The following is a 12,089-nucleotide window of genomic DNA, read 5'->3' as shown; positions in this document are numbered from 1 at the left end:
AATGTCCTTTTTAGGCTTTTCCTCCGTGTTTGGTGAAAGGTGTGTAATATACAGCAGCGAGCTGCTTTAGGATTGCTGTCTTCCTAAGAGGCAGGGTCCCCCGAGTGTCTTACGTGTCATCATCTGCACAGTGTTTCAGAATAATCAGTCCCTGAGGTAATAGTGTGCAAAGGCATCAGGTCGCTTCCACTCGAGCCTGTGTTTTTAGGATCTGGGGCCTCTGTCCTTTCCTAAGTTTGTGTATTGCTTTTCCTTTCAGGGTGCAGAATCCTAAACTGGGACTGGAATACGTTTGGGGGATGGGAGGCACTGATTACATTTCCAAGTGCAAAACCAATGGACCCGGCTCCGATCGAGGGGAGCTCGCCTGGTTCCATGTGGCTTTATTCTTCTGGCTGAAAGTACTAAGGGAACTTCCAAGAGCTGTGCTGGTGTCATTTGTTGTGCGCAGGTGTTTTCGTTTAGAAATGCCCATGTCGTGAAGCAGATGGGGAACCTGGGTTTCTTAAAGAAAAACCCATGTTTGGGTTAAAGGAAAGGGATATTTGCAGTTGCCGAGATAATTTAGATCGTGTAGGTCTCCAAAATAGATGACTGAGGCCAAGAACCAAAGAAAACAAGGGACACAAACAAAACAGACCGACCAACAAACAAAAACGACTGTCCTTGTTTGGGGTCTAAATTATCTGCATTTGATAAACGTGGCAGGCAACGTCAGCTGGACAGGGACAAAATCTGCATAAATACACCCAACCAGGGCCCGTCTTTGAGGGTTGCTTTTCAGGGGTCACTGAGAGGAGGTTCATGGCTTCTTAGCAGCTTGGTGATTTTTTTTTTTTTTTTTCCGTGAGTCTTCCTTGGGTCCAGGATGAATGGAGAGAGGAGCCTGGGCTTTGCCCATCAGATGACCTGGGGTGGCCACCTAGCTGTCTGGGTGGGCGATCTCTGAGCCACAGCTACCTCATTTGCATGTGGGGTTGGTAACCGCGCCCCTCGGTATTGATCAAATGGATCCCTGGATATAAGGCGTCTGGGACCCAGTGTGGAGAAGCATGAAATGAGCTAATGCAGGCAGTGTTTACCTCCTTGCCCTGTGCCCAGTTAGCTGGAACCAGGCCCCTGTTTCTCTCTCACCCCCTTGGCTGCCAGCCATCCTGACCCTCACGAAGACCCCTGTGTCTCTCTGGCTTGCCAGTTCGCCCACGTGTGCCAAACCTGCTGCATTTCTGGAAGCTGGCTCCTGCCTGCAAAGTAGTCCTTCAGCCCCCAAGTGATCCAAGCCTTTCCTGGCCAGCGGCCATCAACGTGTGGGGGGCGGATAGGTTTGTAGAATAGCATCGCTGAGGATTTAAGTCCGAGGGAAAGACAGTCTGGAAGCACGTGGAAGTAATCTGCTCTCCTGAAGCAGGCCCAGGCTTCTAAATCCAAGCGCTGCCAGCTTTTGGTGTTGCTGTTCTCCACAATTTAAAACAGATTTGATGTCAAATGAAGGATACTGACTCGCCTGCATAGGTGGAAACAACGTAATTACAAAGATCGGACACATTAGCTTATAAAGGGAGAATGTCAGTGGTTTTGATCCCTTGTCATTTGTCTTTCTAGTTTGTTTTCTCCACGCTGGATTTAAAAAATGTCTTAGATCATTTTAGACTTTTAAAAGGAGAATTGCCAAACTAAGACGTTCCCGGGTGCCCCTGGCTCAGCTTCCTGTAATGGTGACATCTCACACAACCAGAGGACAGTGGTTAAAACCAAGAAATGAACCCCGCTCCAATACAGTTGACTTAGAGCTCGTTTGGATTTCCCCAGTTTTCGCACTAAGGTCCTCTCTCCTGTTCTGGGATCCAATCCAGGATCCCACATTGCACTTAGTTGTCTGGTCTCCTCCCCCGGTGACAGCTTCTTAGGTCTTTCCTTGTCTTTCACAACCTTGACACTTTCAGAGAGGATCGACTCGTTATTTTGTAGAATGCCTCTCAATTTGGGGTTGCCTGACAACTTCTCCATTCCTTAGCTTTTTAGTTGACTCTTCTACATAGACTTTGTTGTGCAGGCTGGGGATCCAGTGACAAAAATGGACACTCCAAGGCCCAGTGAATTATCAACTTATTTCTGAGACTAGCCTGGCTGGGAATTACGGATCCTGGAGGTTAAGAATATGGTCTCTGGAGCCAGAGGACCCGAGTTTCCTTCCTGGCTCTGTGACTTACCTGCTTGCTGTGTGACCTTGTGAATGTGACTTGACCTCTCTGTGCCTTAATGTGTTCACCTGCAAAATGGGAAATGCTACAGAACTGACTTCATAGGGTGCGGGTGAAGATTAAGTGAGTTCAAGCATAAAGCACATAGAGCAGTGCCTTGTATATAGTGATCCCTGAGCATATCTTGGCTGGTACCACTGCTACATCTTTACCCCCCAGTTCCCCCACAATGAAGTCAGAGTCGGGTGACATCCTGATGTCACTTCTCAGGCCTGCACATTCAGGCACGGCTCTGACCAGAGTGATGCGTTTGTAGCAAAGCCCTGGGGTTTTAGGACATGGTCCTCGTGTCCCATCTAGGACACCTGTTTCCACCGGAGGGTTGGATCTTGGCTGCCAGGGCCTCCAAGTTCAGTCTCCAGGGCCTCCTGGCTGTGCACTTGTCGCATCCGGGGCCCCCTTTCTGTCCTCTGCTTTTCTGTCCCTTCTGTTCTGCATTCCCCCTGGGCCTCTCACCTTGGCTCCCTCTCTTTACCTTGTTTCTTCTGAACTGACATGAGGATATGAGGCGGGGTGGTTGCAGACCCAGCTTCTCTAGGACGACTGGCTGTGCTTGATTCCCCTCTCCATCACTTAAAAATTCACTTCGATCCCTGTGCTTTATTATTATTATTATTATTGTTGTTGTTGTTGTTGTTGTTGTCTCTAAAAGGGTCTAATGTCAGTAGTGATTATCACCGTTAAGTTGACCAGAGCCTTATGGTCTGTGAGTCACCGCTGTAAATGTTACCTCTGTTGTTTTATTTAATCCTCATCACAATTATGCGACATAATATCCACATGATCCCATTTTACAGATGAGGAAACTGAGAAATAGAGAGTCGAAGTAACTTGCCCGAGATCACAGAGCGAGGATGTGGAGCAGTCTGGTTCAAACCCAACCTGGCTTTGGTGCCCACGTGCTACTCACTGTGGTCTGGGCCTCATGGGGTCTCAGAGGGTTCTGCGGGCGTTGAATAAGATGATCTATCTAAAGCACTTAGCGAAGTGCCTGGCTTAGAGCGAAAGTTCAGCAAACTTCAGCTGTTATTAATCCCATGATCTGATTTCTGTTCCTTTGGCTCGTGGTTCTCATGCTTCAGGGATGCAGCTTCTTAGTGTTCATTCCCTGACTCAGAGCTCCGCCCCTTTGGGCCTGCAGCCCCCTGCCTAGCAGATGGGGTCACCCACAGCTCTCTACCTTGATACAGCTCAGCCTGCAGTCCTCTGTCGATTTCTGATGGACTCAGGGTCTAATGTTTTCACTTCTTTTCCACTTAGTTTCACCTTGCGCCTCTAACCTTTGCTTCTTGCTTCTCTGTCTCTGGTTTTGGGCTTCTTCCCCTCACCCGCAGCCTGGCTTCAAGCCTGCCCTGGACCAGCCACTTCCCGTCCTCACTCTCTGTCCCTGCAATTTGTCGCGTGGCACCGCCTGGGGCAGGTCCTCGTGACGGGTGTCCCTGCTGGGTCTGCCCAACTCAAGAAGGGGCTCACCCCTGAGATGGAAGTGGCAGCACTTGGCCATGGGCCCCGAGGCCTGAAAGAAGGTATTCAAGGAGAAAAGAGTGCAGAAGGACAGCTGGAGGAGGGACGAGGCCGGAGGTGGCCAGCATTTTGTTCCCTGGTCCCGGGAAGCCCTTTCCCTCATTCTGTGCCTGGAGGCCCTTCGTGTTCTCGCAGGCTCCGTGCCAGCCCCCAGAGGAGGCCCTCTCTGGGCCCGAGACATGGATCAGACCCTGCCTCGGTGGGTCCCGGTGCCTCTGGATGTCACAGGCCTGACTCTCTGGCCGTCCCCTAAGGCAGGAAGGCATCCTAGGCAGCGTCCAGGCTGCTAGATGAACTCAGGCATGTTACTGAAATCCTCCAGCTTCTTCAGCTGTGTGATGGGAATACCAAGGGCACCGACCTCACAAAGTGGGGCCTGAGACTCTGAATTTGTGTCTCCGGAGTGATGGTTGCTTAAGTGCCCTCTCATTAGTGAGAAGTTGAGCATGTTAATGGAGCCGGTTGTGCTGCTGCCCGTCCGACGAAGCATCAGGACTGCAGCAGTGATACCGCGGGCGTCCTTGCCCCACTGGTGAGTCTCTCCCAGACCTTGAGTGATGCATTTGCAGCAGAGCCCTGGGGTTTGGGGACACGGTCCCAAACAGGACCCTTGAGTGTGCTCTCCCTCAGAGAAGGAAGACAGAGCCTTCCTTTGCAGGGATGTCCAGGCATCACCAGCATGTTCTCCAATTCGGCGGCACCAAGGAAACCAAGGCTGCAGGTTCAAATTCAGCTTCTCAGGGGACCAGGCAGCTATGCTTTGCTGCCCGGAGCCAGACTGCAGCTCGCCTGCCGTCAGGCACCGACGTGGCCTGGGAGGGCCCGTGAGGCAGTGAGCCCAACCCATGGGTAACAAGAGGGTGGTCCCGAGGGCCTGGCTGTGCTTTGGCAGGTGCTCCGGCAGGTGCTCCAGCAGGTGCTCCAGCAGGTGCTCGCCCAGGTCGGAAGGAACAGAGCGAATGTGACCTGTGGCCACGTTGGTGCCATATCCGGGTGGGGAGCGGAGCCTGAAACAGGCCAGAGGACATGGTGGGAGGCAAGGAAACAGGACTCGCTTGGGAAGTGTCTGTAGTGAGAGCTTCAGTGACTTTGCCGGTGTGGCCCGGCGATGCAGTGGGACTCAAACCCGCGTCTGACTGGCTGGAAGCTCTGCGTTCCTCGTGACTAAGCCACGCTGTGGTCAGGATGCAGGTAGGTGATAGGGCCTCACGCCAGGTGTGAGGTGGGTGTCCTGATGACATGGAAGATGATCTCAGGGGCCCCAGGAGACGATTGGGGGTATACTGCTGACAAATTCAGTGATGTCACATCATATGGCCAGATGGTCATTTCCTTTCTGGATTCTTCGATCTTTCTCATTATGACAAGGTTAAAACGTGCTGCTGTGTTTCACTGCCACCCTGAAACCTTTCAACTCCCTTTTAAATTTTTAAAAAAATATTTTATTTATTTATTCATGAGAGGCACAGAGAGAGAGAGAGAGGCAGAGACATAGGCAGAGGGAGGAGCAGGCTCCATGCAGGGAGCCTGACGTGGGACTCGATCCCGGGACCCCAGGATCATGTCCTGGGCCAAAGGCAGGTGCCCAACCACTGAGCCACCCAGGCATCCCCACTTTTTTTTTTTTTTTTTGCGTAGGCTCCATGCCCTGTGTGGAGCTCAGTGTGGGGCTTGAACCTGTGACCCTGAGATCAAGACCCTGTGCTGAGATCTCAAGAGTTGGGTGCGTAACCCACTGAGGCACCCGGGAGCCCCTCAGCTTTCCTTTTTAAACAGAAGGCGGGCAGCAGAAGCCCCACAGCAAGTAGCACCTAGCTCGAAGTCAGTAAAAATGTTCATTGTTTTGTGCGTTTACACACGCCCCTTTCTAGTCATCAGTGCTACTGGTTTCCCATCCAGGGAAGTAATGTAAAAACTCCTCTCAGGATGGATGTACGTGCATTTAAGGACAAAGGATCGGTCAGTGTTAAACGCTATTAACTGACGGATAGCGGAGATGGTGTTCAGACACGGCAAAAATAGCCGTGTGGCCGCTGTGAGTGACCGGGCATGGGACCTACTGCGACAGGCCTGAGATGTAGCATGTAGTGCATACTCAGTAAATGTCAAGGACAGAGGGAAGGGGGAATGCAAGGGAGGAAAGAAAGGAGCGGTTTGTAAAGTGGATGAGACAGTCCTTCCCTTGAGAGTTTGGGTCTGGGTCTAGCTTGTTCTCCAGGCTGATGGATCAAGTAGGAGATGGAGAAAATGAAGTTGGCCTTGGTCCTCGTGGAACCGCAGAGGCGGAGTGCCGGGATTGGAGCTCGGGTCTCGGTGGGATCTTGCATTGCAAACGGGGTGGCTCCAGATGGGGGGGGGAGCTATTTCCTCCGGGTCGCCCAGCCACAGGGTGACGAGAGCTGTCATCCGTCTCCAGGCCAGGATGCTCATCTTCAGACTCTTTCCCCCACATAGCTACCGGGCCTGACTGGTTCCAGTCTCCCAGTCTCTAGGCGCCACCAGTTCCGGCTCTGCACACGCACCATGAGTTACAGAGAAAGAGAAGAAAGCAAATGGTCATCTCCGGGTTCAAGGAGACAAGGCTATGCTGTACCGTTTTGCCCTCAGACAAGTATCATTTGGAAAGTAGGCAGCCTGGGTCTCCGATGGGGGAGGGGGGTCCATCAGAAGGGTCCCCCAGGAGCGATAAGCCCTGCACCAGCCAGCTTTCACCAGGTTACGCTTCCGTAACCACAAGCCACACACCTTGGGGCGGACAGCCGCAAAGTTAGTTTCTTGCTTCTGTCACATATGGTTGCAGGATGCCAGTGGCAGGTGTCCTCCGTGGATCATCCGTGTGGGGCGAGACGGGAGGCGCAGCCCCCACCCCGGTCACGCCTCTCTTGAGGCAGAGATGGGAAAAGAGGACAAGGACAGAACTAACGTGAAGGTTCTCGATGCTGCTTTCTGGGAGGGATCATGTGTTACTCCTATTCTGCATTGGCTTGGGTTCCTAGAGGAAGATTCTGCATCTGCTGTTTGGGAGGTGCAGGAAATACGGGGAGGTCAGTAGGGAGGTGGGAGGCCGCCAAGAGAAGGAGGGTTATCAAGTCTGCTATGGGTGTGGGCAGCTCCTGTTCAGTGCCCCGGGAAAATCACCAGGATGGGACAGGCGGGACAGGTGGGACAGGCGGGACAGGCGGCGAGCTTGGAGTTGTCCCCTGGAGGGGCCGGGGGGGGGGGGGGCTGGTGTATGCAGGCCTGCCCATCTCTGGCTCAGGCTGCTCCCGGGGGGTTAATTCCCCAGCACTCCTGGCCTGTGTGGGGGCGGAGTGGCCTGCTAGCTCCTGGGGGAGGGTGCTGGTGGCCGGAGGGCCCTGCCCCGTGAAGGGGAGACAGGTGGGTGGGCCCCCAGGGTCTGTGGCGAGCTGTCAGGCCCTTGGCCACAGGTAGCTGCAGGGCAAAGCATGTCTTTAGGGATGAGGGAAGGGTCATCTTCCTGCAGAGGTGCCGCAGATATTTGGGGGCCGAGTTACAACTCCCCGCAGGTCCTGAGCCGTGTGTATGAAGTCAGTGAACTCCAGTCGGCAGCGTGGGTGACCTTTAACTCGGAGCTGCCAGTTGGACCAGCGGCCTGACCCCTGCCCCGTTGACATCTTGGGCCGATCATTCTTTGGAGGGTCTGTCCCCGTGCACTGTGGGATATTTAGCTGCACTGTGGCCTGTGCCCATGAGATGCCGAGAGCATTTCCCGCCTCTAGTCGTGACAACCAAAAATACCCTTAGATATTGCCAAGTGTCCCCCTGGGGAGCAAAACTGCCCCTCTGGAGAACCACTGATGTGGATCGTTTACACAGTGCTAATTCCCAGAGAATTGCCTGTAGGCAGTGTAGATGCCTGGATGGAGTTGCTCTGGGCCTAGTGGAGAACCTTGTGTTGCAACACTTTCAAATAGGTAAAGAAAACAGAAATAGCTCGGGGAGAGGGAAGCATCTGTTCTGTTGAGGGGAGGGGATGGTCAGGGAAGGCTGTGCAGAGTCAGAGATAGCTAAGCAAGGTTTTCTTTCTTTTCTTTTTCTTTTTTAGATTTTATTTATTTATTTGAGAGAGAGAGAGAGTGTGTGCAGGGATATGAGTGTGGGGAGGAAGAGAGGGGGAGGGACAAGCAGACTCCCTGCTGGGTGTCGAGCCCGATGCAGGGCTTGATCTCACCACCCTGAGATCATGAGCTGAAATCAAGAGTTGGAAGCTCTTAACCAAGGTTTGAAGGATGAGGAGGAGTTTTCCAGATGAGTGAGCTCCACGTGTGGAAGTTAAATACACTCTTTTTTTTTTTTTAAGATTTTTATTTATTCATTCCTGAGAGACACACAGAGAGAGGCAGAGACACAGGCAGAGGGAGAAGCAGGTTCCATGTGGGGACCCGATGTGGGATTCGATCCCACAACCTGGGATCATGACCTGAGTCCAAGGCAGGTGCTCAACCACTGAGCCACCCAGGCGCCCCAAATAAGTCTTCGCTGGCCGTAGTGACTTGGGAATGCTGTTCCAGCTGCTGGGAAATGCCGACTGCAGGGTCTTCCCCACTCAGAGCAGACTGCAGGACTGTAGCTGAACCAGCTGGCCGTGTGCTCGATCGTGTGTAAGGAGCAATACCAAGGGCTTTGGGGGCCCTTAGAGGAGGTGCCCAAATGGCACAGATGCAGCTCTCCCCAAGAGGGACCAGAAATGCCTTTACTCTATTATCTTGGTCAAGAGACAGAAGGCCAGGTATTTCTAGTCTTCTCCCTCGGTTTCATTTCCTGTCCCGTCCCCTGTGATGTTCGCAGTGGAGTGTCGTGCAAAGAAGCTGGACATGCTTTTGTTACCTAACCTCTCTGCCCCTGATTCTGGTTACGTGGGGACCAGCAGGTTCTCTCTTGCCAGCCCCACAGCCTGGCATTAGCCAGACAACGAAGTTGCCCAGATGGATCTGATCTCAACCCTGCGCTGCCATCAAATGGGTGGGGACCTCTCTGACTCCATTTTCTCATTTTCCCACCCGTGAAGTGGGTATAATGCCCACCTCATGGGATTGTCTAGAGGACTAAACCGTGCTACGCCTACAGGCTCTCAGGCCTGCCCCTGGCACCCGCTAAGCACAAATGACGGTCATTTATATTTACGGTCGTAAATATATATATTTACATAAATATTATAAAATAGATAGAATTTGCAGGATAGCTATTGTATTGAGTGCAGGCTCTGCTCCAGGCACCACCGAGACATAGGGGTCTGTACATACTAACCTATGAGTACACGTACACCGTGATTATCTCCGTTTTGCATATGGAGAAACTGAGGCACAGAGTAATGTGTACGGTTAGTGTACTCAAATGCCAGCAGACCATCCGAGCAAGTGATTGCCTCGCTGGATTGTTTAGTACCTGGCGTTTCCCCGTAACGTTGAAAAGAAACGAAGGGCTTGGCTATAGTTACTTTTTACCAGGTTTTTAGAAGGAGCGGAACCATTGCGGGGTCAAAGAACTTTTCTCCCCTTTGGCCGAAGGTCCTTAGCACACTTGCAGGAGACTAGTAAGAAGATGGTGAGCACAGATTTATTTTGAAGCACAGTATCTGAGCTGGCTCCTCAGTGCGAGTCTCCTTGGGTGCACGATGACTCACCCCCGACTGACCCCTTCCAGAAATGTCTGTGGGAGCAACACAAAGGGAACTTTCAGCTGCTTAACACCCCCCCCCATCACTCCCGCCGGGGGATTGAAAGAAACCGCTGAGGGTTGTTGCTTGCCAGCCTCCTGGCCACCGGCTCCAGAACAGCGGGGGGCTTGTGTCCTCCCCCTTTGTGTCGGGGCCACATACGGTGTTCTTGCTGTTGGAGGGAGCAGACTCTGTGCCAAAGAGGTGCTTTTGTTTCTTTTTTTGTTTTATTGGAGTTCAATTTGCCAACATATATCATATCACCCAGTGCTCATCCCACCAAGTGCCCCCCTCAGTGCCCATCACCCAGTCACCCCAACCCCCCCACCTCCCCTTCCACCCCACCCCCCCAGTTCATTTCCCAGAGTTAGAAGAGCTGCTTTTCAACCCAGCCCGCGTAGACAGAGAAGCAGCGAGGGGAACAAGCGCAGGGCCCCAGGTCCCGTGTGTCTGAGCCCCGGGCCCCCCCTGCCTGGTCCCCCTGCTTGGTCCCCCGGCTTGGTCCCTCAGCTTCTCTCGGCAGGAGGAGCATCAGCACCCAGGAGGGTGCGCGTGCGGGAGGAGTCGGGAACCAGAGGTGTGGGTGCTCCTCTTGTGCAAATCACCTCATGAGTGCAGGGGCCGAGGCTGGGGCACCCGTCTGCAGCTGGCCCGTGCCCTGGGGCGTCCTGCTCTCCCTCTGATGCCTCCTCTGTGAGGTGGAGTTAATCCCCACATGCAGAGTGTTGCCCTCGGCCCTCAGCCTAAAGCCCCAGCCCGGGAGGGCCCTGAGTACTCCTTCTTGTGTTGGTCCCGTGGAGACGAAGCCAGGTCTGTCCGAGATGTCCCTGTGGGCACTGGCATCCTGGGGTTCCACCACTTGCAGGGATCTTAAAGCACCCTCTGCTTCTGGATCCCAAATAGCTGAGACTCTCGGATGAGCCCCTGTTGTGCCAGTTGCCTCTTGGCAACCCAGCAAAAGAGGCCTCTGTAGCAGCTTTGCTCTCATTAGCTGTGTCCCAGGCTCCAGCTGGACCCCTTCCTCCCTGCCAGGGAGCAGCCTGCTCCCTGCCTCCCCCTCAGCCATCCCCGGGTCTGCAGCAACCTCAGAACATTCTGGGGGGGAATGTGAGTGCTGCGCCGCCGGCTGCGCCTGACTAATTGGTTAGCTGGTTGTTTGCTATTCGTGACACCCCACAGGCAGTTGTCCCCTCTGTGCCTCACCACCCGCCACCTCCGCCTCCACCTGGCATACAGGCTCTGCGGGGGTAGTAAACGGCTCCGGGGAGAGGCAGGGTGGTCCAGTGGTCAAGCGCACGGGCTCAGGGTTTGAATTGAGTGTTTGAATCCCTGCTCTGCCGTTGGGTTACTGTGTGAGCTCGGGCAGGTTACCCGGCCTCTTGGTGCCTTCTCCTGGTCTAGAGATGGGAGTCAGAGTAGTGCCTACCCTACAGAGTTGTTAAAGGATTTTTAAACAAGCCCTTTGAATGGGCCCGGCACATAGTGAGGCCTCCATGCAGGTTAGCTGGTATTAGTACACCGCAGTGCTGGATGCCACCAAGACAGGATGTGGTTGTGGCAGCTAGAAGGATTTCAACATGGTGGTCAAGCTACCAAGGAGAGCCGAGATCTTGCTGTGGATGTGCCATGGATTCTACTGGAACCTCTCAATACCAGAGTTGTTCAGAGGACATTAAAAGCTCATAAAGTCAATGACTGTTTTGCCTAAGAAATATGTGTGGGATGGGGTACCTGGGTGGCTCAGTTGGTTGGATGGCTGACTCTTGACTCTTGATCTCATGGTCATGAGTTCAAGCCCCACATTGGGCTCCATTCCATGCTGGGTATGGAGCCTACTTAAAAAAATGAAAAAAAAAAAAGAGAAATATTTGTGAGATGAATCAATAACGATGGTAATAAATAATAATAGTTACCATGTGTTGCATCCTGTTATATGTGTGTCGACTGATTTAATTTTCATAACAACCCAATGAGATATTATTATTATTATTATTGCTATTATTATCCCTCTTTATGAATGACATATTTGAGGCTCAGAATTGTTAAGTAATCAGAGTTGAATGGTGGAAATGGAATGGAAATGGAATTGAAGTCTCAAGTGGAGCTTCAAAAGGTGTCCCCAGCTTTTGGATAGCTGTCAGCCATCCAACCAACTGAGCCAACTCTCAATTCAAACCCTGAGCCTGAGCTGCCTACTTACCCATGGCTGCAGTTAGGAACCAAACAAAGTAACAGTCCTTTTCCAGGTGCACCAGTGCTTGTGAAAATTTCAGACTGGGGTTGAAATGACCCAGAGGAGGGCCAGAGACAGCTTGTGGAAGAGGCACAGATGTAGTAAAGGGTGTGTCTAGTGGGTCAAGACTTCAGGATGCAGGGCCCCTGCAAAGACCCTGTTGTGGGGGGCTCTATATCTGGTTACCTGCACAACACCTGGATGTCTAGTGTCTGGGGTAGTTGATGGTCCAGATGGCCCCCTGGCCCCTTCCCTGCTGCCTTCTATCCCAGTTGAGAAATGAGGCTCCATCTTCTCTCCTTCACTGCGGTCAGATTACTAATTCAAGGCTGTTTGCGTCCCACTAGACCTTTTGAGTGAAAGTCTTTAGCTATTTCTCCATGCCACAAAAATA

The 12,089-nt window shown here is 52.7% G+C and overlaps 1 protein-coding gene across 9 annotated transcripts in view; it reads left to right on the top strand.

The window, feature by feature from the left end:
- The window catches only part of SLC1A2 (solute carrier family 1 member 2), a 151,843-nt gene that overhangs the window by 39,012 nt on the left and 100,742 nt on the right, over positions 1 to 12,089 (top strand). The window contains exon 1 of one of the 9 annotated variants that reach the window (XM_072759128.1): positions 3,814 to 4,317. The exons of the other annotated variants lie outside the window; for them this stretch is intronic. Within the exon in view, the coding sequence (XP_072615229.1) occupies positions 4,232 to 4,317 (86 nt within the window). The 5' untranslated portion in view covers positions 3,814 to 4,231. Of the gene's footprint in view, positions 1 to 3,813; positions 4,318 to 12,089 lie in introns of those variants that run through there. 9 annotated transcript variants of the gene reach the window in all.

This window comes from Vulpes vulpes, chromosome 5 (assembly GCF_048418805.1).
Source record: "Vulpes vulpes isolate BD-2025 chromosome 5, VulVul3, whole genome shotgun sequence".
In the NCBI taxonomy this organism is placed as follows: domain Eukaryota; kingdom Metazoa; phylum Chordata; class Mammalia; order Carnivora; family Canidae; genus Vulpes; species Vulpes vulpes.
The sequence above is the reverse complement of the archived record's forward strand: the minus strand, read 5'-3'. Positions and strand labels throughout refer to the sequence as shown.